Source organism: Pelecanus crispus, chromosome 8, assembly GCF_030463565.1.
Source record: "Pelecanus crispus isolate bPelCri1 chromosome 8, bPelCri1.pri, whole genome shotgun sequence".
In the NCBI taxonomy this organism is placed as follows: Eukaryota; Metazoa; Chordata; class Aves; order Pelecaniformes; family Pelecanidae; genus Pelecanus; species Pelecanus crispus.
In genome coordinates, this window is record NC_134650.1 from 26,679,970 (window position 1) to 26,703,916 (window position 23,947).

General features: G+C 62.9%; 3 protein-coding genes and 4 non-coding genes across 7 annotated transcripts; 2 read left to right on the forward strand and 5 right to left on the reverse strand.

Moving 5' to 3' along the window:
- The first annotated feature begins 1,213 nt into the window (after positions 1 to 1,213).
- MTSS2 (MTSS I-BAR domain containing 2) lies at positions 1,214 to 12,919 on the forward strand. Its single transcript, XM_075714843.1, has 15 exons — positions 1,214 to 1,282; positions 4,774 to 4,835; positions 4,934 to 5,007; positions 6,927 to 7,011; positions 7,167 to 7,258; positions 7,346 to 7,420; positions 7,712 to 7,720; positions 8,195 to 8,352; positions 8,437 to 8,544; positions 8,634 to 8,731; positions 9,249 to 9,459; positions 10,302 to 10,379; positions 10,697 to 10,873; positions 10,971 to 11,136; positions 12,147 to 12,919. Exons 1-15 carry the CDS (start codon positions 1,214 to 1,216, stop codon positions 12,917 to 12,919), a joined length of 2,235 nt encoding a protein of 744 aa, XP_075570958.1.
- A 1,843-nt stretch (positions 12,920 to 14,762) lies between these two features.
- LOC104030964 (C-signal-like) lies at positions 14,763 to 17,050 on the forward strand. The gene is made up of 6 exons (XM_075715569.1): positions 14,763 to 14,900; positions 15,351 to 15,402; positions 15,638 to 15,825; positions 15,909 to 16,067; positions 16,149 to 16,259; positions 16,937 to 17,050. Exons 1-6 carry the CDS (start codon positions 14,763 to 14,765, stop codon positions 17,048 to 17,050), a joined length of 762 nt encoding a protein of 253 aa, XP_075571684.1.
- A 1,990-nt stretch (positions 17,051 to 19,040) lies between these two features.
- IL34 (interleukin 34) lies at positions 19,041 to 23,014 on the reverse strand. Its single transcript, XM_075715794.1, has 6 exons — positions 22,987 to 23,014; positions 22,786 to 22,889; positions 22,418 to 22,495; positions 22,149 to 22,322; positions 19,154 to 19,292; positions 19,041 to 19,060 (listed from the first exon to the last, which is right to left on the reverse strand). Exons 1-6 carry the CDS (start codon positions 23,012 to 23,014, stop codon positions 19,041 to 19,043), a joined length of 543 nt encoding a protein of 180 aa, XP_075571909.1.
- On the reverse strand, positions 19,363 to 19,433 carry TRNAG-GCC (transfer RNA glycine (anticodon GCC)). The gene has a single exon. It is a non-coding gene; the product is annotated as a tRNA-Gly (tRNA).
- Positions 20,164 to 20,234, reverse strand: TRNAG-GCC (transfer RNA glycine (anticodon GCC)). Its single transcript has one exon. It is a non-coding gene; the product is annotated as a tRNA-Gly (tRNA).
- Positions 21,118 to 21,188, reverse strand: TRNAG-GCC (transfer RNA glycine (anticodon GCC)). The gene has a single exon. It is a non-coding gene; the product is annotated as a tRNA-Gly (tRNA).
- Positions 21,741 to 21,811, reverse strand: TRNAG-GCC (transfer RNA glycine (anticodon GCC)). The gene has a single exon. It is a non-coding gene; the product is annotated as a tRNA-Gly (tRNA).
- Positions 23,015 to 23,947: the final 933 nt, after the last annotated feature.

A 23,947-nucleotide genomic window follows, 5' to 3' on the forward strand; every position in this document is an offset into this window, starting at 1 on the left:
GAGCAGCGCGGTGCCGCCAGGGCAGTGCCGGCAGGGGATCCAGGCTGCTTTTCTGGCAGGAGGGGGAATAGGCAGCTCAAGCCCTCACCCCAACTGAGCATCATTCACTGCTCGGTGCAGCTCAGTGCGTCAGGGCTCAGGCCAGCCCCCCAGATCCTGGGAGGCTGGGGATGGGGCCTCGGATGGCTACAGGGAAGGGCTCGTCTGCTGGCAGGCCATGTGTTTCCCACGACTCTCCAGTAATCGAGTGCCGTAAGACATCTCAGAGCTGCCGTATAATCACCCCAGAGGGCGTTAAACTTAACTGTGCACTGAGGTGGTTGCCAGCAGCACAACTAGGCGTGCGCCTTCCCCGGGTGAGGAAGGCAGTGGGGGTCAAACAGCCCTTGGGAAGAGGCTAAACAGAGCCCTGGCCTGGAGGCAGCATCCCCCCAGCACCTCCAGTGAGCGGGGGGCTGCCCCTGAGCATCCTGTAGCGGTCCCGCTGCTGACCCCAGGCCCAGCATCCCTGAGCGCACAACGGGGCTCCCCACCCAACACCCCAAGAGCATCCCTTGGGGTCCCTCCGCTGCCCTGTGAGCAAACCCCGGTGCTGCCCCCACCAGCGGGCCTGCACCCCAGTCCCAGCACCCCCAGGCATCCCTCGGGGCTCCCTCCGCTGCAGCCCTGGGGCTCCAGGAGCCGCTCCCCGACACGCCCCCCCCCCAGCAGCTCCCGGAGCATCCCCGAGCACCACCGGGCCTGCCCCCGGCCCCGGCATCCCAGCGCATCCTCCGGGTGCCCGCGGCTGCCCCCCGAGCGTCCCCCCCGCCCCAGCCTCGGCAACCCCCCCCCTCCGCCTCCCCCCCGGCCCCGCGGCGGGCGGCGCATGTGCCGCGCAGATCCCGCCCCGCTCCGCCCCCGCCGCCGCCGCGGGGCGCCGCTCTCCGCGCCCCACTCCGCGCCCGCTCCGCGCCCCGCTCGGCTCCGCTCGGCTCCGCTCGGCTCCGCCGCCAGGGGGGCGGCCCAGGGGGGCGGCGGCCCCGCTCAGCCCCGGGGAGGGGGGCGATGCGCCGCGCCGCGCCCCGCCCGGCCCCCCCGCCGCTCCGCCGCCCCGCCGCCGCCGCCGCCGCCGCCGCCCGGGCGCCGCCCGCCCCCCGCCGCCGCTGAGCCTGGCCCGCCGCCGCGGCCTCCCCCGGCGGCGCCGCCCGCCCCGGGCTGCCGCAGCGCCGCGATGGAGACGGCGGAGAAGGAGTGCGGAGCCCTCGGCGGCCTCTTCCAAGCCATCATCAACGACATGAAGGTAGGGACCCCCCCCCCCCGCCCCGTTCCGCTGCCGTGACAGCGCTCCCCCGGCACCCCCCCGCCGGGCAGCCTCCGCTCCGCCGCTGCCGGTGCTGCGGGCACGGACGGGCCGGCATCGGGCCCCGCGGCGGGTACCGGGGCTCTGCTGTCCAGCCCCGAGCCCGGTATCGCGGCCCCGTGTCGAGCGTTGGAGCCCCACGTCAGCCCCACCTCGGCTGTCGGAGCCCCGCGTTGGGCATCGGAGCCCGGCACCGGGTGCCGGAGCCCCACATCAACCCCATATTGGGCATCGGGGGCCTGCATTGGGGATCGGACCCCATGCTGGGTATCGCAGCCCCGTTTCTGTCACCCGGTATTGGAGCCCCCATGTCGGGGACCGGAGCCCCACGGCAGGTATCACTGACCAGGCATCGCTGCTCCACGTCGGGTACCACCGGCCCCGCGTTGGGTATCACCGCCCGACTGGGGCATCGCGTGTCCCCTGCCACCCTCCGCTCCCCAGCTTGGATTCTGCCGGACCCGCTCGGGTTTGCACCAATGGAACAAAAAGGTCCCCCGGCTCCTCAATGCCATTTCCCAACCTGGGGAGGGGACATGGCCTCCACCCTCCCTGGGAGCAGAATGGGGCCGTGTTTTAAAAAAAAAGCCTTTTTTGTTTGTTTGTTTTCGTTTCAAAAAAAAATAAATAAAAAATGCTGGGGGGCATTTTTGCCTGGGGGCTGAGCGGGGAGGAGAGGACCAGCCGGGTCTCTTCATATGGGGGAGCCGAAATTCCCACTGCCAGCCCTGGCGCTGGGGTTTAGCCCCAGACGTTTTCTGGAGGCAAAAGCTCTCTTCCTTCTCTTCCTCCTCCTCCTCCACCTCCTCCTCCTCCTCCTCCTCCTCCTCTTCCTCTCTTCTTGCTGCAGCCCAGTCCAGACAATGCTGTCATTGCCAAAGCAGGGGAGGGGGGGATAAAAAAAAAAAAAAAAAGCCTTGCTGAGAAAGGAGATTAACCCCTTCGAGGGGAGGTGGTGGCTCCACAGGGCCAGACTCCGGCTCGGGGCTGGGAGAAAAGCCCTCGAGGGAGAAAATCACAGCTCTCCCCAGGCGCCAGTCCCAGGGCGGTAGTGGCCAGGGCTGGTGGGGAAGGGTGCCAGCATGATCAGCCCCCCCCAAAAGCCTTCACCCCAGTCACTGCCTCCTGGCAGCCCTGCGGAGCCTCACATCCCCAGGGTGGAGGTGGGGGCAGCCCGTGCCTCAGTTTCCCCATTCCCCCCCTGAGGCTGCGGAGGGCATGAGCCAGCCCGGAGCTGTCATCTCCCTGGCTGGTGCCAGCGCAGCCATACAGCAGTGTGCCCAGCCCCATCGGGAGATGGCTGGGCCAGGAGCCCCTCACCATGGCAGCGTGTGCCAGCGTGCCTGAGGAAACTGGGCTGGATTCATTTTCATGCCATTTGTCGGTGGGAAAGATGAGAAAAAAAAAATAAATGGAAAAAGCCCCACCACACTTAGCTCATACCCTGCACAGCCCTGTCCCAGCGCCAGTGGCCCTTAAGGGCGCATCGTCCCTGTCCCCATCTCCCAGCCACGTGGGTGTCCTGGCACAGGCGCTGGGGGATGGGGAAAAATAATCTCCTGCCCAAAGAGCTGATGGCATTCAACGGCAGCGATGTGGTTAGGGTCTCACAGTCGGGACCCCTGTGCTGGACACGGGCGCAAAGGAACCTTATTTTGGTGGCAGGTGGCTTTTCAGCACCCCTCGGCCTCTGCTGGGGAGTACTCGGGCGTTGAAGCCCGATGGCAGTCCCTGAGCTGTCAGCGTCCCCGAGCCGGCTTCATTCCTGTTGCCTCTGTTCCAGCGTGCTCAGCGTCCCTGGGTGACCTTGGCATGTCCTTGTCCCCGTTGTCCTCCTCCCACCCAGCATCGTGGGGGGCTGGGGGCATCACGTCCTGCCCCCTTGTTAAGGGGGAGCCTCTGCCTGCCCTGCCCAGCGTGGCTGGTGGGGGGAAGGTGGCCCTGCCCTCTGGCAACAGCAGTCCCCAGGGACGCCCAGCCATGAGCTAGGGTGCTGCCACAAGTGGCATGTGAAGTGGCATCCTCAAACCCCTTCTTTGCTGACTCATGAGGAAATTGGGGCTTTCATGGTCCCCCCAAAAAAACCACTGGGCTGGTCCCATGCCCCCTCGGTGCAAACCCTGTCCCTGGAGGTGCCACCAAGCTGGGCTCACAGGGATGTGTGGTGACCCACGTCCTGCAAAACCAGCTCTGGTGCTCATGTCCCAGCCTGGTGGCTGCCCCAGGGGTGTCTGCAAGCCCCCGGCACTGCCATCAGATGGTGGCACTGGGATGACACCAGGATGGTGGCACTGGGATGACAGCACTGGGACTGACCTCACCAGGATGACAGCACCAACATGGCCTCACCAGGATAGCGGCACCAGGACTGGCCTCGCTGGGATGGCTTTGCTGGGATGGTGGCACTGGGACTGGCCATGCCAGGCTGGCACTGGGATGGCCTCACTGAGATGGCACCAGGATTAACCTCACCAGGACAACACCGTGATTGGTCTCACTGGGATGGCGGCATTGGGATGGCCTCGCTATATGGGGGCACCAGGATTAGCCTTGCTGGGATGGCACCAGGACTGGCCTTACTGGGATGGCACTGGAGCTGGCATTACTGGGACTGGCCTCGCTGGCACGGCACCAGGATGGTCTTACTGGGACTGGCCTCTCCAAGACACTACTGGGACTTGTCTTGCTGGGACTGGCCTCACTGGGACAGCGCTGGGATGGCCTCGTTGGGACGGTGGCACTGGGACAGCACTGGGATGGCCTCACCGTGAGGGCACTGGGACTGGTCTTGCTGGGATGGCCTCACTGGGATGGCATCAGGATGGCCTGGTCAGGATGGTACTAGGGTGGCCTCACTGGGAAAGCACCAAGGTGGCCTCCAGAGCACCTGTGACCTGTCCATGTCTCCACACGACCACCCCATTCAGGGCTGGGGGACCTCAGACCTCCCCTCCTGCCCCATCAGTCCTCGTGGGCTTGGGGGAGCTGGGGACTGGGGCTACCCACTGCAGGGCTGGAGCCCTCCATGGTGGTGGTTTTGGCCATCGCTGCTTTGGGGGAGGCCATGGGCACTGGAGGGCTCTGCTCTGCTGCTGGCCATGGTCTCAAAGCTTGCCTGTGCACCAGGTCCTTTCCTCCCCTCAAATTTCTAAACCCATAAGCTGCCTTCACCCCTTTGAGGAAGAGATCACCGAAAATCCTGAGGTCTCCATGGTCTACAAGGTTGCATGGCCAGACTGGAAGGGGAAGAACCCAGGAGGGGAAAGGCGTTGTGCTCAGCCTTTATTAGCCATCAGAGAAGCCACACCTAGCCGACATGGCCACTGAGCTGGCCCGTCTCTCTGTGTGAAGGGGGGGATTTGCCCTGCCCGGGCAGGGGGCACAGCTGGGTGAGGGGCTCTGGCTCTCACTGTCACCTTCCCTCCTTGCAGAGCTCCTACCCCATCTGGGAGGATTTCAACTCGAAAGCCACCAAGCTGCACTCCCAGCTCAGGTGAGTGGCTGGGGGGGCGGAGGACCCCCCCCTCCCCGTGGGCACATCCTGGGGTGCCCAGCACCTGCTGAGCTCCCCCCTCGCTCTCTCTGCCTCAGGACCACAGTGCTGGCCGCAGTCGCCTTCCTGGATGCCTTCCAGAAAGTGGCCGACATGGCCACCAACACCCGAGGTAGGGTCCTCCCCACCCAGGGGTGGGTGTCCCCGGGCTTGGCTGGGCAGGGGGACAGCTGGCGAGTGTCCCCTGTTGGGTGTCCCCTTCCTACGTGGCTGGGGTGGGCTTCAAGCAGAAACTCCACCATCCCTGGAGATGTGTCCAACTTGTCCCCACCCCGAGGTGGAGCATCCCCCAGGAAGCAGGGTTGGAAAGATGAGGTGCAGCTGAAGCTGGGGAACAGGTGGGGTGGGCACCCATGTGGGTGCTGCTCCTCAACACCCATGGGTGCTTAGCCAGCATCTTCTGGTGGGGCTAGTTTACTTGCAGGGAGATTTGGTAGCCCTGTGCTGTGGTCCCCTGCACCCATTTCTGCCCCCTGGGATGCACCCAGATGTGGGGCTGAGCTGCTCTCCTGGTGCCCCTTGTCCCCTGTGCCCACCTGGGAGGTGCCTGGGGGGTCCTGGCTGTTCTGGGGGGCTCCAGGGAAGGAGAATTAGCTGGAAAGAGATGCAGGACCCCATGCTTGACTGCTTCAGGGATGCACCTTGATGTGCCAGGGAGGCGACATGAAGAGCTGAGGCTGCAGGTGGGGCACCCCCATGCTGCTATGGGGTGGGGGGGCAGACCCCCAGACCATCTCCTGGTGCTTGCTGGTGACGAGGAGCTGCTTCCCACCTCTTGGTTTCTGCCAAGCAGATGGTCCTGGGCTGGTTTGCAGACTGGCGGCATCCAGGCCATCTGGAGCTGTGCAGGGAGGAGGAGGAGGAGGAGGAGGAGGCAGCAGCTTGAGCTGGGATCAGCTTTGCCTCCAAACCCACTAGCCCACTGCACCAGGTGGATTAGGGCTCCCACAGCTCCCCGCCAGCCTGGGCACCAAAAGCGAGGGAGGGGAGATGGTGGGGGGATGCTGGGGACAGCTGGTGATGGGCACCACGGGAGTCAGCGTCATGGTGGGCACCCTGTAGTGCTGCGCTGAGCGGTGGCATCTCTGGGACACCCCTGGACATCCCTGCTTTTTTCAGGGGCGGGGGCAGGAGGCAGACCGGCAGTATGGGGAAACTGAGGCAGGGCACTGGTTGGGGGCTGGCTGGCGGCCTTGCATGCAGTGTGTGAGCGCGCAGGGGAATCGGATTAGGAGCAGCAGGAGCCAAGATAAGAGCATTAGGAGTCGGATTAGAATACCCCAGCACAGGAGGAGAAGGCCCTTGGCCCGTGGGCTCCCCCATTTACCTAGCACACGGGTTGCCCAAAACTCCTGCAAAGGGTAGGAGGCATCTCTGGAGGCTTTTTTGGAGAGAGAAAGGCAGAATATCACTCCCTCGCTTGCACCCAAGGATTTTGGATTGCTGCTTTTCCTGGGATTTGCCAGCAGCACTGCCACCATGTGGCCATCCTTAGGCTTCAGAGTTAACAGTGGTTTCACCAAAAAGGGATGCTCCTGCTTTCTGTTGTTGGCCAGTATCCTCCCCCAGGGAGCTCTGACTCCCTTTTTATATACTCAGGATTGTGCCTGGAGGTGAGGGACACAGCCGGCTGCCTGGCACGGAGCTAGGGAGGGAAGCCGGTCCCAGAGCCGTTTGCTCCCAGACGGATGGTTTCTCGGTCTATGCCTTGCCGGCTGCACAGTACCTCATACCCCCCCCTTCCCCGCCCCCCCAGTGCTGGATTTGAGACAAACCAGGAAAAAAAAGGGGAGCAAGTTTTCATTTCGAAATCACGGGGAGGGATATTTAGTACTTTATTTATTAGTTAATGGATGCTGATTTATTTATTTAGTGAGTTTATCAGGTGAGCCACCCCCGACCCAAAGTGTCCCCAAAGCCCAGGGTATCCCAGCACTGGTCATCCCCGCCACGAGCCAGCCTGGTCCCAGTATACAAACTGGTGTGGGGGTGTCCCCTGCCCCTCATCAGCAGCGTTCCACTCCCTGCCAGGTGCGACGAGGGACATCGGCTCTGCGCTGACCCGCATGTGCATGCGGCACCGCAGCATCGAGGCCAAGCTCCGGCAGTTCACCAAGTAAGTGGGCCCAGGGCATCAGTGACACGAGTTGGCCGGGCTCAGCCCTCCCTCTCTGAAGATGCTGGATGTCAGCTGGGCCCGGGGTAGCGGGCATGGCTCCCCCCCAGCTCCGGCGCTCTCCCATGCTCTCTGCCTCTCTCTCCCTGCTCCAGCGCCCTCATGGAGAGCCTGATAAACCCTTTGCAGGACAGAATTGAGGACTGGAAGAAAACTGCCAACCAGCTCGACAAGGACCACGCGAAAGGTATGGGTGGGACGGGCCAGATCCATGCAGTGGGTCTGCACTGGTCGGCAGGGGGGGTCCCCTCTGACAGCACTTCTGTGCCCCCAGAATACAAGCGAGCCCGCCACGAGATCAAGAAAAAATCCTCCGACACCCTCAAGCTCCAGAAAAAGGCTCGCAAAGGTGAAGGGGGGGGTGTCTCCTGGGGGGGGGGGGGGGGGGGGTACCCCCACCAGCCCTTCTGCGGCACCCCTGGCAGGGGCAGGCATCCCGGATGGGGCACCCTGGCTGCCTCCCGGGGATGGTGGGCACCAGGGGGGTCCTGCTGCCGCCCCGCAGAAAGGGGGGTGACAGCACAGCCCCGGCGGGGGGTGGTGCTGGGGAGGCAGGGGCACGCGCCCCGTCCCTCAGCCTCTTTTCACACGTTTTCTCTGTCTCCTTCTCTCTTCCCTCCCCTCCACATCCTTCCTGTAGAGCTACTTGGTAAGTGAACCGCTGGCCCCTGCCCCGGCCCTCTCTCTGCTTCCTCATCTGCTCCCCCTCCCCCGGTCTCCCCAGGGCCGGGGCTGCCTCCATCTGTCCGTCCATCCATCCATCCATCCGCTCCCTGCACCCCCCGCCCTGCTTTCAGCTTAGCTCAGCTTGCACCCCGCATCCCCAGGCGATGCCAGCCCTGACGCGGTGGCACCCCAGGGGGTCCCCTGGTCCCAAGCGGCAGGGATGGGGTGGCAGAGGAGCTCCACCCCAGGGCTGCTGTGGGGTGAGGGTGCTCCTGGACCCTCCTGGGATATGGGCATGAGGGGGGACCCCGTGGCAGCTGCTGGGACGTAAGGATGGGGTGATGTCTCCCAGCTGGAGCCTGGGGATGGCCTTGGCTTGGCCATGGGACCCCCAGCAGATTGGGGGGGGGGGGGGCGTGTTGGGGGAACCCGGTGCTGATGGTACCCTGTCTCACAGGGAAGGGGGACCTGCAGCCCCAGCTGGACAACGCACTGCAGGACGTCAACGACATGTACCTGCTGCTGGAGGAGACGGAGAAGCAGGCGGTCCGCAAAGCCCTCATCGAGGAGCGGGGTCGCTTTTGCACCTTCATCACCTTCCTGCAGCCCGTGGTGGTGAGCACCAGGAGCCAGGGCAGGAGTGTAGGGGGGGTTGCTGCTGCCCTATGGGTGCTGATGCTCCCCCTTGTCTGGCTGCAGAACGGGGAGCTCACCATGCTGGGAGAGATCACCCACCTTCAGGGCATCATCGAGGACCTGGTCGTGCTCACCGCCGAGCCCCACAAGCTGCCCCCCGCCAGCGAGCAGGTCAGCAGGGTGATTGGGGGGGGGGGGGGGGCGGTGCAGGGGAGCTGGGGGGGCTTCTTCAGGGGGCTTAAACCTCATCCTTCCTGCAGGTGATCAAGGACCTGAAGGGCTCTGACTACAGCTGGTCCTACCAGACCCCCCCATCCTCACCCAGCAGCTCCAGCTCCCGCAAGTCCAGCATGTGCAGGTATGGTGGGGTGGGCTCCACGCCCAACCACTGCCAGGAAATCCAGCCCCCTTTGTTAACCCTGGTGGGGGGTGGGTAATGATGCTTATGGCCCTTGGGGATGCTTATGAGGTGCATGTCCACCTCCACGTGTCCATGCAGCCAACTGGTCCCCAGTAATGTGGAGGAACTGGTCTTGGTGCACTGGGGTGGGTGTGGGGCTGGTGGGCCTGTGGGGCAGGACAGGTGCCTAGCACGTGCCCTGTACTCCAGGTTTTGGGGACGATGTGAGCTGTGCAGGGGGTCTGGGGGCAAACATGTCACCTTTGCCATGTGCCCCAGCCACTGGGGGACACCAGAAGGGAAAGGGACATCCTGGAAGGACCGCATGCCTCAGTTTCCCCAAGTTGGGGTGTGGGGCAGGGTGCTGGGTTTGCGGCCCAAGGACCCTGCCACATCCAAACCTCTGTCTTAAACTCTCTTTTCCTTCCTTTGTCCTCCCGGCCGGCATGTCCCCGTCCCCCCGGCGCCCCCCCAGCAGCGTTAGCAGTGCCAAGGGTGGCATGGCGTGGCCCGGCGGGGCTCAGACCTGCTCACCCAGTTCCACCTATCGCTACCGCAGCCTGGCGCAGCCCCCTGCCACCGCCACCCGCCTCTCCAGCGTCTCCTCCCACGACTCCGGCTTCATCTCCCAGGATGCCACTTACTCCAAACCACCTTCCCCCATGCCCTCGGACATCACCAGCCAGGTATGGGGAGGGTCAGCACAGCCCACCCCCGTGCCTCAGTCTCCCCCTCTGCAGAATGGGTGGGCACTTCTGGGTGCAACACAAGGGTCTAGTGTGGGTGATGGGTCCAGAGGTGATGGGACCCCCCCCCCCCCCAGGCGTGTTTCCAACTGCACTGGCATCACAGGACATAAATATTGGGAATATTGGGGGATGCCTGCCCTGCTCAGGGGCACCACGGGCCACACTGCAGAGAAACCCCACCTGTGACACCCCCCCCAGGGATGGGGTACAGGTATCCCCCCACCCTGTGCCAGGGGAACAGGGTATTTCCCAATCACTGCAGCCCTATAATACCCAGTTTGTGCCAGTCCCCACCAGGCAGTGTGAAGCAAAGCTTCCCCTTCACCCTGCATCCTCCCCAGTGCTGAGGATGCTCCGGGACCCCCTGGCATCCCCCGGGAGCTGCCAGTCCCTCATGCTGGCTGTGCCGCTGGGCTGCCTGGCACTGCCAGCACTGCCTCCTCGCTCTAACACGGCATCACCAAGCCAGCGAGAGCCCCTGGGGATTCAAATGCAGTGGCTGTGGGGACCATCCCCGATCCCAAAATGACTGTTGGCTCCGTGGGGTGAGCAGGGGGGAGAGTTCACTCAGCCAGAGCCTCCCCAGCTCTGCAGTCCCCGCTGCCAGGTCAGATCCTGCTCGCCTTCCTGCATCTGCTGCCGTGGGGGAGGCAGGCTGGGGGCCTGGGTTGGCTGGGGAAGCCGTGGGTGCTCCTCTAACCCAGGGCCGCGGCTCTGGCCGTGCTTGCTAACTGCCTCTTCTCTCCCACTCCGGCTCACGGCTTGGCCTTGCGGCACAGCAGAAGTCCTCCAGCTCGGCGTCCTCGGAGGCCTCCGAAACCTGCCAGTCGGTTAGCGAGTGCAGCTCCCCCACCTCGGTTAGTTCTTGCTCCGCCACCGGGGCTTGGGCAGGTGGCAGAAAGGTGAAGCCTTCAGCAGCAGCACCCTCCTCTTCCTCTCCTCCCCTCCCTGGCGCTGTCCCCCATCCCACCAGGGCTGCATTTCACACGTGTGTCACCCCACACCTCATGGGGTTCAGCCCGAGATCCTCCCATCCTGCCCCTCCACGGGGCAGAGCATCCCGAGCAGCACCTGTGGCTCGGGGGACATCAGTGTGTGCCCCCTCCCACCCTGCCCCACTTTCAGCTCTTGGCCCCCGTGTCCACAGCATCACCCTGTGCCTTGCCTGTTGCAGGACTGGTCCAAGGCCAGCCCCTATGACCAGCCGGTGGTCCCCACCCTGCAGCGGCGCAAGGACCGTGTGGAGCACCTGCGGGAAGCCGAGATGGGCTCGCCTGCTGGTGGGTACACGGGCATTGCTGGTGAGGATGCTCCCAGGCCTCGGATGTCACCAGCTACGATTGCCGCCAAGGTACCGGCTCCGGCGGGGCGAACACAGGGGTGGTGGGCTTTTGAGGGGCTCCTAGGAGGGGAGCCAGGGTGCTGATGATGCCTCCTTGCCCCTGCAGCACGGGGAGGAGGTTTCCCCCGCTGCCAGCGACCTGGCCATGGTCTTGACCCGGGGGCTGAGCCTGGAGCACCAGAAGAGCAGCCGGGACTCGCTGCAGTACTCCAGTGGCTACAGCACGCAGACCACCACCCCCTCCTGCTCCGAGGACACCATCCCTTCCCAAGGTACCCACCCCACGGCAGCAAGGAGTGCCTGTGGCCACCCAAAATGGCACCCAGAGCGGGGAAGGGGACGGCAGAGGCTTTGGTGTTCCTGGGGCACATCTGGATGTGCTGGGTGTCATAGCATCGGGCTGTGGTCACATTGCATAGGGTCTGGTGGGGTGAAGATTTAATGTGTATTGAGGGTTTGGTGTGCAGCACAAGCGTCACACCATGCAATAACCACGGGGCTTCCTGGTTATTTGGGTGTTAGCTGGGTGTAAGTTGGGTCTTGATAGCTACGGTTGTGCCAGGCAGTGCACTAACAGGTAGCATCTTGGCAGGGTGTGGTTGGCAATGTTTTGCAGCAACATGTTTGTGTGCAGCAGTTAAGTATAGGCAGAGACAGTGGCAGATGGTGGGTGATGGCAGCAGAGGTGGTGGTTGGAGATCGAATAACCACAGGGACAGTCGTGTTATGCTGTGGTTGTGTTGGCATGGTGATGACTGAGCCGGTTGTGAGCACGTGATGGTGACAGTGGATATTAGCTGTGATCAAGTTGTGATGGCAGTGGTTGGGGTGGTTGTGACAGTGATGGTTGGGTTTGACTATGACCATGTGGTGGTGATGGTTGAGGCCAGTTGTGATGGTCGTGGCTGAGTTTGGTTGTGACCATGTTGTGCTGGCAATGGTGGGGGCTGGTTGTGATCGCATTGCAATGATGATAGTTGGGTTTGGCTGTGATTTCCTCAATGTGATGGTTGGGCTTGCTTGTGGTTGCCTTCTGATGGTGATGGTTGGGTTTGCTTGTGGTTGCTTTCTGATGATGATGGTTGGCCTTCATGGTGAGCTTGTTGTGCCAGAAATGGTTGGGGCCAGTTGGGATTGGTTGAGTTTGGTTGTGGTTGCGCTGCGATGGTGGTGGTTGGGGCTGGCTGTGATTGCATTGTGAAGGTGGTAGTTGGGCTTGACAGTGCCAGCTGTGCTGTCCACCACCCACCCAGCCACGCTGACCATGCTGCCTCCTCCCCAGGCTCTGACTATGACTGCTACTCGGTGAACGGTGACGTGGAGTGTGACCCCCAGAGCGACTTCGACAAGTCCTCCACCATCCCGCGCAACAGCAACATCGCCCAGAACTACCGGAGGATGATCCAGACCAAGCGTCCTGCCTCCACTGCCGGGCTGCCCACTGGCACCAACCTACCGGCTGGCACCACCCCGGGGGTAGCCACCATCCGCCGCACGCCCTCCACCAAACCCTCAGTCCGCCGTACCCTCTCCAATGCTGGCCCCATCCCCATCCGACCCCCCATCGTCCCTGTGAAGACCCCCACGGTGCCCGACTCCCCTGGCTATGCCGGCCCCACGCGGGTGGGCAGCGAAGAGTGCGTCTTCTACACTGATGATGCCTCGCCAAACTCCCTGGATTTTGCCAAAGCTTCGCCCAAGCGGCTGAGCCTTCCCAACACCGCCTGGGGTGGCGGTGCCATGGAGATCTCCATCTACCCTGGGGCCGGCCAGCACCTCTCTGCCGAGGAAGAGGAGGACCAACAGTTGGCCGCCAACCGGCACAGCTTGGTGGAGAAGATTGGGGAGCTGGTAGCTAGTGCCCACGCCCTGGGCGAAGGCCAGTTCCCCTTCCCCACCACCCTCGCGGGGTCTGGCCCTAGCGAGGAGACCCCCGCGCCCCCCCCAGCAGCCTCCATGGACCCCCCGGCTGAAGACATGCTGGTGGCCATCCGGCGCGGGGTGCGTCTGCGCAGGACCGTCACCAACGACAGGTCGGCCCCACGGATATCGTGATGATGCCCTGGTCAGCAGGGACGTGCCCACCACAGCTGACGGACACCCCCAGGGACACCCGCTGCGCCTCCCCAGGAGCCTCCCCACCTGCCAGCACCCACTGCCCTCACCACTCCCTCCCTGCCCCCCCACTTTCTGCTCCTCTGTCTCCTCCTTCCCTCCCCTCCCAGCTCTTTTCTTACATCTTTCCTTCACTTGTTCTCTCTTTGGCTCTCCTCTTTTTCTCTTTTTCTCTTTTTTCTTCTTCCTTTTTTTTCTCTTTTTCTCTTTTTCTCCTTTTCTTTATTCACTTTTTCTTCTCTTCTTTTCCTCTTCCTCTCTTTCTTCTATTTTCTCCTCTTCTTTTCCCCTTTTTCTTCTCTTTTTCTTCTCTTTCCTCTTTTCCTCTTTTTCTCCTTTCCTTTTTCTCCCTTTCCTTTTTTCCTTTTTTTCTCACTTTTCATTTCTTTCTTTTTTCCTTCTTTCCTCTCTCTTGTCCTCTTCTCTCCCTGTTTCTCTTTTCTCTCCCCCTTTCCCTCCTCAGGCGCAGGCAGGTGTCCCCAGCCCCAGCAGGAGGGGATGGTGCCAGCGGGGCCATGGCAGGAGCAGCACCAAGAGCAGGGGGTCCCTGTCTCCGTCCCCCCTGACTGCCTGCTTGGGGCCAGTACAGTTCAGCCCCATTTCGGGGGTCAGGAGCAGTGGAGAGGGGGCTGCGGGGGGGGTGGGGCATGTGTGAGAGGGCACAGGGCCAGCAGGGGGACAGTACAGCCCCCCTCACAGGGATGCTGTGGCTGAGGATGCTGAACCTCCTCTTTGCCCCCCCCCCGGGAATCACTGGCAACCCCCCCCAGCCCCCTCCATCTCCCTCAGCACCCACAGACCTTGTGCTGGGGGGGTTGGGGTCTGGGGATGGGGGGTTTCACCCAGACCCCCCCCCAAAACGAAGCAGCTGATTTCTGCCAGTGGCTGGAGGAAAGCACAACCCCCCCGGCCCCCCTGCTGTACATAGTCCCCCCGCTGCCCCGCTGTCTGTTGCATCGCAGCCCCCCCCCACTTTTCCCCCCCTTAGGAATAATGATTTAGTTCCCACACACACCCATTCTCCTGCCCAGAACCGCTGATGCCAAGTGACAAATGTTTGGGTTTGGGGGAGGGGGGGGTGTCTTATTTTGTACAGAAAACAAAAATTCCTTGGAAAAGAAAAAAAAAAAAAGAAACCAACCTGTCTTTCAACTGAAGTAACTTTTCTGGTGCTGTTGTTAACTTGGTCCTTTTTTTTTTTTAATTTATTTCCCCTCCGTGCTCCCGCCTCTGCCGCCGCTTCCCTCCTCCCCGTCCCTCCGCCAGGTTTCTTTCTCTTTCTTTCATGCCCACTTTTTTTTTTTTTTTTCCCGTGGTAATTCCCTTCTTTCCCACCCGCCCCCCCTCCCCAATTTTCATAGTCACTGCTACAAGTAACGAATGCACTGTGAAGATTCCAGTATTAATAAAGGTTGTACTGTAATTAATAGCCTCGCCTGCAGTCCTACGGATGCGCTGGTACGGTGAGGTCACCCCAATAATGGGGGACAAGTGGGAAGGTTGCATCACCCCTTTGGGGTGCCCATGGCTTGGGGGGGGGGGGGGGGGGGCAGGTGCTGTGGGGTACAGGGAGGGAGGAGACATCCCCAGGGTCAGGGTGATGGGTGACCCCTGGGATGCAGAAGAGCATCCCTCTGCCCCATCCCCTCCAGGAAAGGGGTTGCAGGCGGTACCCCCACCACCTCCACCCATCCCGGCAGCACCCGTGGCACCGCCTCCCGAGTTACCAGCAGGATTGCCAAACCTCGCCGGGGCGGCACAACCGGCTGTGGCAGGCAGTGGGATGGAGGGGCTCAGTGTGGGCAGCGTCCTTTTGACCGGCTGCGACGAGGGGCTCGGCCTGGGGCTGCTGAAGGGCTTGCTGGAGCAGCCCAGTCCCCCCCGGCACCTCTTCGCTGCTTGCCTGGACCCCCAGGGGAAGGTAGGGAGGGCGCCGGGGTGGGAACGGGGGGGTCAGCCCTGGGACATGCTGGGAAACACAGAGCCTGGGGGTGCCACCATCCCCACCTGGCTTTGGGGGGGCTGAGCATCACGATCCGACACTATGAATGAGCATGGAAAAATATTTATTTTTTTCATTAGTCTCGGCATAGATAAGTGCATGGCGGGGGGTGGGGGGAGGGGTGGCTGGCAGCCCCCACACTGGGGACATCACTGCTGGGGGCTTTGAAGCTGCCAAGAGCTCAGCTGGGTACAGAGAAGCAGCAACTCGCCCTGAATCTCTCCCACCCGGGCTCATTGAAACCTGTCAGCCATGGCATGCGGGGCCACCCAGTTCCCAGCCTGGCATGGCACAGGGCCACCCCCCCTGCTGAGTCCATCTACCTGACACCCGTGTGTCGTCCCCCCCCCCCCCCCTTTCTCTCTGTAGGCTATCAACGAGGTGGCTTTGGGCTGCCCCAACGTCGTGGTCCTGCCTCTAGGTAGGTGCAGGGCTGGGAAGAGGGCGAAGCCTCTTGGGATTTAATGGCACCCATGGGTGGCTCTGGGAAATGCCACCCAAGCAGGCGGGTCCTTCGGTTTGGCTCAGCCCAACCAGGTCACTGCTGGGACCAGGAGGATGCTCAGTGGCCGGGAGCTGCCTCCCACTACATCCTACAGCGTCTTGCCTGGGACATGGCCCCCAGCCCATCCCCAAGCCCTCCTGTCCCCTTGCAGATGTGACAGACCCCAACAGCATCAAGGCAGCGGTCAGAAAGGTGCGGGAGGAGGTGGGGAGCACCGGCCTCAACCTCCTGATCAACAATGCCAGCACCATGCGCCGCAGCACACTGGTCACCGAGACGGCAGAGAACATGACCCTCGTCTACACCACCAACACCATTGGGCCCCTGCAGACAAGCCAGGTAAGGCCACACGCACCCCCGACCCAAACGCTGGGTAGGGGGGAGGAAGAGGGTGGCGATGCCCAAGTGCCTATCCCCTGCAGGCGTTCCTGCCCCTGTTGAAGGAGGCGGCTGAGGCTGAAGGGCAGCGTGGGATGAGCTGCAGCAGAGCTGCCATCATCAACATCTCCAGCATCCTGGGCTCCATCGAGGCAGCGGAGGCTTGGGGGGAGAGGCAGGATGTCTGCTACCGCTGCAGCAAGGTACTGCCACCAGGAGAACAGGGAGGAATTTGGGAGTTGTCATCTGCAGTATCCCCATGACAGTGGTGGTTGTGCCCTCAGGCTGCTCTGAATATGCTCACCAAGTGCCTGGCCCTGGAGTACGGGGGCAGTGGGATCCTCTGTGTGTCTGTGGACCCCGGCTGTGTGACACCTCCCTTGGGACAGGGAACGGTGAGTGACTGGACGTGCATGGCCACCATGGCTCAACAAAGTCCCACGGGCATCCCTCGCTGTGGCATCCCTTCCCATGGGCATCCCTTCCCGGGTGCATCCCCTCCTGGAAGCACCCACAGGCCCCTGTGCAGCTCCTCAGTCCCAGTGGAGCTGTGCCACTGCAGCAAAGGGCCAACTCTGGCCTCTCCCCAAACCATCCGGTTTCCTCCCTAATTTTTTATTTCATTTCCCATCCCAGCAGAGGGCACCCCAGCCCCACATTTGGCACCAGTGGGAGGGCTGCACCCAGGGTACTGCCTCCCCAGTACCCCACACACCCCGGGGCCGTCATCACCCCAAATTCGTCTTCTCTGACCACACCAAGGGGAGACAGGGAAGGTTGGAGATGAGCAGCCTCTTGCAGCGTAGCCAGGCAGGGCTTACCCCCACACTGGCTTGCGGAATGAAGCAAATGAATTGCTTTTTTGTTAGGAACTGCAAAATTAACCTCCATCCGTATAGCACCCAAATTATAGATGAGTGATTTGTGCAAAGCTGTATCCCTTGGCTGCTAGAGCATCTCCAGCCTCTCCCAACCTGCCCCGGCCAGGGCTGGCATCCCACAGTGCCAGGGGCTGGGGGTGCTGGGAAGGGGTTTTGGCTGATTTTTTTCCCCATGCCCTTGAGTTTGGCAGGGCCCGGTGACGGTGGAGGAGAGTGTGCGGGGTGTCCTGCAGCTGCTGGCCCAGCTCTCAGCCACCAGCAATGGAACCTTTTGGGACTGGAGAGGGCAGAGCCTGCCCTGGTGAGAGCAGAGCCCTGCCATGGTGGCCACTGAGCTCAATAAAGTTAAATCATCACCATTTCCAGGCTTGCTTTGGTTCTGTGGGGTGAGAACAGGGACCCCCACACACACTTGTGGTGTAAGAGCTGGCATCTCCCAGGGATGCTGAGTTGGGCCAGGGCAGCAGAGGGAAGGATGCTCCAAGTATGGTCCTGCATCTGGTGCCAGGCTCTGCTGGGGCATCCCCTGGGGCTGAGGGATCCCCCTGGGCATCCTCGCACTGCCCAAGGGACAGGTCTGGATACAGCCCCACTCTATGGCCATAAGCTGTGCTGGTTAGTGGCACGGGGGCATCCCAGACAGACCCAAAAACACGGGCATGGGGCACCCTTACCAGAGCCCAGCTATCACCCGGCTGAACCCGGCTCCCCGAAAGCAGTTGGCCTTTCTATGCCTGTCCTGAGGATGCTGATGGGCTTTTTTCTGCTGGTTCAAGACCAGCAAAGGCTCTTCCTTTTCCAGCAGCTGGGGGTTTCACAGCAGGAGCATCTCCCAAGCCCTAGCATGTCCCTAGGGGTGTCTTTTGGGACCTCAGCACCTTGCCCTGGGCTCACCTGCCCTGCATCCGTCCCATCTCACGGTACATCACGAGACACTGCAAACAGGCTCCAATTCCCCATTGCATGAGCATGTTTCTGTGGCCACTCTCAGTTGACATTCTTGAAGCTGTTCCTTGAAAGAGGGACCAGAAAAAATGTCGCAACATCTCAAGTGGGCACTTGGGCTGAAAACACAGGGCTTTGGCGTGCCTCAAGCCCAGCCATTGGCTGCAGGCATGCTCTGGGAAGCCTGGCTGGGGTCATTTTTGCTGGGGCAGCTTCAGTTTTCCCATGGTGGAGGAGCATGGGGGACCATCCCCACACTTGACGTGAAGGAGCGGGAGGTGGAAGCTCAGCCCCAGGAGCTCAGGCAGCCCCAGGTGGGGCCCTGGACCCCAGGAGCTATTTGTTAAAGCCAGCAGGGATGGGCGAGGGGGTCCCCTGAATTAAAGCCCTTTATCAAGTGGCGGATCATAGTTGGTGGGCTTTATATGAGCTCTGCATGGTCTTTATATAAACATATGAACCATCACTAGGCATGAAAGGGGGGACGAAGAGCAGGAGGAGGAAGACATTGCATCCATTCATGCTGCAGTGCCCACAGCCTCACCTGCACACTTTCATAGACTTGTAATGCTAAGCAGCCCGCAGCAAGGAAAAGACCAATTAAGAGCTATAATAGCTGATTAAGATAATTAGCTAAGCTGGGAAGGGGGAAGGCAGCCGGCCAGCCTCCAGCCCCTCCGGCATGCCGCCCACACCGCACCGCCAAGCACAACAAACAAATCCAGATGTTTTCTTGCCGGGGAAGAGGCCGGGGCTGACAGAGGTGACTTGGCAGGCAGTGGCTCTGGGGGTCCCTGTATTGGGGCGATTATCCCCCCCGCAAAGCCGAGGGAGGGACTGACACCCCAAATGAGGAGGCAGCGGAGGCAGCTGGGGTTCTCTCTCTGCTGGTCCTTTATTGCAGGTAAGGTTGGAGGCTCCCGGGACCTGTCTGGAAGCTGAGCTGCAATGCTGAGTGCTAGAGAATTACCTGGTGTTTAATGAAAGCTGAGGAAAAAATACAAACCAAGAGGAACCAGGCGATGCCCTCGCCCCCGCTGCGGGCAGGCCAGGGCAACGTCCCCCCGCAGGCAGCCGGCAGCTGCCTGCCCACGGGAAGCTGGGTCCGAGCCCCGCCTGTGCGCACCCCTGCAGAAGGTGCCTGACATTTCGGACGGGGCCAACCCCGTGGCCATGCATAGTCCCAGGGTCCCAGAGGGGGCAGTGTTTGGTCCCGGAGGGGGTGGCATTTGTCCCCCTTTGCACCTTCCTTGGGGATTCCCAAAGGGCTCTGCTGGGGGGGCAGAGCAGAGGCAGCATCCTAGGCCCCAGGACAAGGAGAAGGCGTCAAGCGAGGGGTCTTCTGCAGCATTACGTAGACTCCCACCGACCTGGGCAGAGGGGACAGGCGTCACTTGGTGCGACAGGACCCCCACGTGTGGAAGCTCTGTGTCCCCCAAGGTCCCTGCCTGGTCCCCACTCACAGGGCGCTCTGTAGAGCATCCGCATGACCTTGAGGCAGTTGTCCAGCAGTGCCTTGGGGCGTACGGCCTTCCTCCGGCTCTCGGTGCCTGCGCTGTGGACCAGCTTCACCAGGTCGGCCACCACTGCCTCCACGTCCGTCTGCAGGGACAGGTCACCGGGTGTCACCGAGATATCCCCCAGGCCACCAGGGTGCAAAAGCTACAACTGCTGCATTGGCCGGGAATCGAACCCGGGCCTCCCGCGTGGCAGGCGAGAATTCTACCACTGAACCACCAATGCCAGATGTGGGGCATGCCACAGCCCTGCCCCCCACGGCCCCACACCCGGGGGCGGGGGCGGGGGGGCAGCAGGGACAGGCACTGCAGGCTGTGAACCCCTCCAGAGAGCTGACCCCAACAGACAGCTCTGATGCCAGGGATCAAGCTATGGGAGTGCCGCCTCCTGATGCCACAGACATCACCTCCAGCAAGGGGGGCATTAGTCTTCAGAGTTAACACCCTGATGAGAAGACCGAGCAAAGCTCACTCTCTCCTTGGAAGGGGCTGCAGAACCTGCCCCATGGCACAGGACAACCCAGCCACGCTTCGGGTTCATCCTGGAGACCCAGCTGTGACAGGCCACCCCCACCCAGCACCCAAATGCAGCTGCCTCTGGGCTGCAGCGGCACCTCCCAGACCCAGCAGCCCCCATTGCCCTGGGTGAGGGACCCTCACTGCCACTGAAAGCCAGGGTGACTTACGGCCACCAAGCCAGGGACCGTCATTGCCACTAAGCCATGGACAATCACTGGCCCTGAGCCAGTGCGCCTCACTGCCACCAAGCCCCCTTACCAGCTCTCTGCCACAGACCCTCGGAAGTCACCAAGAGGTGCTGGCTCTGCTCTGCCCAGCCAGCGATGCCAGCGGGGCTGTTGCAGGTGCCAGGGGGTGCCCAAGGCAGAACCTCTGGGCTCCGCTCAGTGGGGCCCGAGGTCTCCCCCAGGCCACCGGGGTGCAAAAGCTACAACTGCTGCATTGGCCGGGAATCGAACCCGGGCCTCCCGCGTGGCAGGCGAGAATTCTACCACTGAACCACCAATGCCAGATGTGAGGCATGCCACAGCCCTGCCCCCCACGGCCCCACACCCGGGGGCGGGGGGGGGGGGGCAGCAGGGACAGGCGCTGCAGGCTGTGAACCCCTCCAGAGAGCTGACCCCAACAGACAGCTCTGATGCCAGGGATCAAGCTATGGGAGTGCCGCCTCCTGATGCCACAGACATCACCTCCAGCAAGGGGGGCATTAGTCTTCAGAGTTAACACCCTGATGAGAAGACCGAGCAAAGCTCACTCTCTCCTTGGAAGGGGCTGCAGAACCTGCCCCATGGCACAGGACAACCCAGCCACGCTTCGGGTTCATCCTGGAGACCCAGCTGTGACAGGCCACCCCCACCCAGCACCCAAATGCAGCTGCCTCTGGGCTGCAGCGGCACCTCCCAGACCCAGCAGCCCCCATTGCCCTGGGCGAGGGACCCTCACTGCCACCATGACAAGGACTCTCATTGCTACTCAGCCATGGACACTCACTGCCACTGAAAGCCAGGGTGACTTGCTGCCACAGAGACAGGGACCCTCATTGGCCACCAAGCCATGGACAATCACTGGCCCTGAGCCAGTGCGCCTCACTGCCACTAAGCCAGGGACCCTCACTGCCACCAAACCAGTGTCCTCCACTGTCCCTGAGCCAGGGGCACTCACATCCACCGACCCAGTGCCCCTCCCTGCCACAGACCCTCAGGAGTCACCAAGGGGCGCTGGCTCTGCCTGCAAGAAATGCCACCCCTGGGGGTCTGTGCACCCACACAGGGGGCACAGTGGACAACGGTGCCGGGGTGCTCAAGGGAGCAACCCTGCGCCCTCCACGAAGGGCACCCCAACAACCCCCAAGAACTCTACAGAGACACCAAGGTGCAAAAAGTTACAGCTGCTGCATTGGCCGGGAATCGAACCCGGGCCTCCCGCGTGGCAGGCGAGAATTCTACCACTGAACCACCAATGCCAGATGTGGGGCATGCCACAGCCCTGCCCCCCACGGCCCCACACCCGGGGGCGGGGGCGGGGGGGCAGCAGGGACAGGCACTGCAGGCTGTGAACCCCTCCAGAGAGCTGACCCCAACAGACAGCTCTGATGCCAGGGATCAAGCTATGGGAGTGCCGCCTCCTGATGCCACAGACATCACCTCCAGCAAGGGGGGCATTAGTCTTCAGAGTTAACACCCTGATGAGAAGACCGAGCAAAGCTCACTCTCTCCTTGGAGGGGCTGCAGAACCTGCCCCATGGCACAGGACAACCCAGCCACACTTCGGGTTCACCCTGGAGACCCAGCTGTGACAGGCCACCCCAACCCAGCACCCAAATGCAGCTGCCTCTGGGCTGCAGCAGCTCCGTCAAGGCAGCAGAGGCTTGGGAGGAGAGGCGGGACCTCTGCTACTGCTGCAGCAAGGTACCACCACCGGGAAAACAGGTATGAATTCGGGGGTCACCTTCTGCAGGAACCCCCCTCCGGCCCTGCCACTCCCGCAAGGGATTGGAGGCAAGAAAAAGTCAAACTGCATTGGCCGGGAATCGAACCCGGGCCTCCCGCGTGGCAGGCGAGAATTCTACCACTGAACCACCAATGCCAGATGTGGGGCATCCCCCAGCCCTGCCCCCCACGGCCCCGCACCCCGGGTGCCAACCTCTGCCCTCAGCATGTCCGTGCTGCGTCCCCCTGGGTGTTCATGCCCGTGGGTGTGTGGCCCCACAGCACATCTGTGTGCCATGTGGGTGCATGTACCGCTTGTGCACCCCCACATCTGTGCATGTGCCATGTGAACACGCAACACGCATGTCTACACGCACAGGCACCGGGTGCTTGCATGCTGTGTGTGCACGCAGCATCCCTGCAAGGGGTGTGCAAAGCTGTGTGCAAGCATGTGGCCGGGCTGGGGTGCCAGGGGGGCCCCGGGGTCTCCCCACCTGCCGGTACTTGCTGTACTCCTTGCCCAGGGCATCAAACAGCTGGCACAGCTCCTGGGTGTACTTCCATGATGGGTGCTTCTCTGGCAGCACCTCGTGGATCCGCAGCACCGCCTGGGAGCTGATGTGGAACCAGAGGTACCGCAGCGACGCTTCTGACACCGTCCTGTTGCGCTGCGGACGGAAGGGCACCCCAGGTGAGCCCCACGCAGCCCCCACAGGTCCCCAGAGTGTGCCCATCATGGGGCCATCCCCTGCCACCATCTTACCAGGCGGGTGATGTTGGACGGCCTCAGCACCTCTTCGTACTGGACCTGGACCATGTAGTTGATAGGGAAGTAGTGTTTCTGGAAAGGCGGAAAAGAGCACAGGGGCTGGCAGCAAAGTGACAGGGACACCTGTCAGCCTCGGCGTGACACCGGGGAACCGGTGGAAAAGCCCTTTGACGTGGTCAACCGCCAAAGATGCACCAGCAGAAGCAGCTCTGGGCACCATTTGGCACAAGTCGTCCCTGGTAAGAGAGCCACCCCCCAGCACCCGGTCACTGTAGAGGCGGTGGGTGCTGCCCTTCCATGTACCCCCCGCAGCAAACCTGGGCCCTGCAATGTCTTCCCTACCCCCCAAGCCCGGGGGTTACCGTGTACTGCAGGCGCATCTCGTACTGCAGCTTGTCCTGGAGCAGGCGGGTGAGCTCGCATTCACCCGGCGCAGCAGCCTCCAGCCCCAGCACAGCCAGGACACCTGGGCAGCCGAAAGCGAGCGGCGTCAGTGCCCCCCAGGGACACCCACGGGGGCTACCCCCAAGGCCATCCCCGCCCTGTCCCCCAGCTGTACTCACACAGGACGGCCGCGTAGCCCGGCTGCATGTTGACGGTGGCTGTCGGCGGAGCCCCGGGCTGCACCTACATGGCCGGAGCTCACCGGGAGCCTCCTGGGCAGCGGCACGCGTGGCGGGGGGACGAGGGATGGGTGCGGGCCCCGGGCGCTGGGCTGCTCTCCAGTAGCCCTGGGCGGTTGCCCCCTGCCATGGATGGGTGTCAGTCGTCCCCCCCGGCCGTCCCCGCTGGCTTCTCCTCTCCAGCTGGCTGCGGGGAGGCAGCAGGTCCCGGGGCCATCACAGGGTGCCGGCAGGGATGCGCTCCGGGGGGTGCGGGACCCCCCCTGCACTGCAAGAGGGGATCTGGGGGGAGAGAGCCCCGGCTGCAGCCCCAGGGCAGGCGGGCGCCCGGGCTGCAGCCCCCAGGGAGGGCACCCGCTCCGCGCCCCGGGGGCCGTGGGACCGGGACGGGCCCACGTGGGCCCGGGTGGCTCTGGAGGGCTGTGTGTGCCCATGGAGCCGTGGGTGCCCCTGCCCGTGCCCCTCTCGGGGTGGGGCTGCCAGGGCTTCCCCAGGCACCGCCCCCAGGTGATTTCCAGGGTGGGGGGGCCCAGCCCAGCACCGTTATCGCAGCGATGAGTTTGTCCGGCCTCAGCAGGAGCTCGGCCAAGGAGCACTGGGGGATGGGGCTGGCGAAGTGGCCGGGCCACCCCACGCTGGGTCCCCACGCAGAGGGGGGACGTGTCGTGTCCCCATGCTCATGTGAAGGGGACCGTGTCGTGTCCCCACGCTGTCACCCCACGGGAAGGGGACCGTAGCGTGTCCCCGTGCGGTGCCCTCCACAGCGTGTCCCCACGCGAAGCGGGGCGTGTTGTGTCCCCGCATGGTGCGGCAGGCACAGAACGGGCCGTGCCATGTCCCAGCCCAGGAGGGGCCCCTCCCGCGCCCCCCACACCGCGCCCCCACGCAAAGGGGGCCACGC

Coding starts and splice junctions, on each gene's coding strand:
- LOC104030964 (XM_075715569.1), top strand. CDS start 14,763: ATGGAGGGGCTCAGTGTGGGCAGCGTCCTTTTGACCGGCTGCGACGAG. Junction 15,826..15,908: donor GGCCCCTGCAGACAAGCCAG/GTAAGGCCACAC, acceptor TATCCCCTGCAG/GCGTTCCTGCCCCTGTTGAA. Junction 16,068..16,148: donor TCTGCTACCGCTGCAGCAAG/GTACTGCCACCA, acceptor TTGTGCCCTCAG/GCTGCTCTGAATATGCTCAC.
- MTSS2 (XM_075714843.1), top strand. CDS start 1,214: ATGGAGACGGCGGAGAAGGAGTGCGGAGCCCTCGGCGGCCTCTTCCAA. Junction 9,460..10,301: donor CCTCGGACATCACCAGCCAG/GTATGGGGAGGG, acceptor CTTGCGGCACAG/CAGAAGTCCTCCAGCTCGGC. Junction 10,874..10,970: donor CAGCTACGATTGCCGCCAAG/GTACCGGCTCCG, acceptor TTGCCCCTGCAG/CACGGGGAGGAGGTTTCCCC.
- IL34 (XM_075715794.1), bottom strand. CDS start 23,014: ATGCAGCCGGGCTACGCGGCCGTCCTGT. Junction 22,496..22,785: donor AGATGCGCCTGCAGTACACG/GTAACCCCCGGG, acceptor CCGCCTTTCCAG/AAACACTACTTCCCTATCAA. Junction 22,323..22,417: donor CGTCCAACATCACCCGCCTG/GTAAGATGGTGG, acceptor TTCCGTCCGCAG/CGCAACAGGACGGTGTCAGA.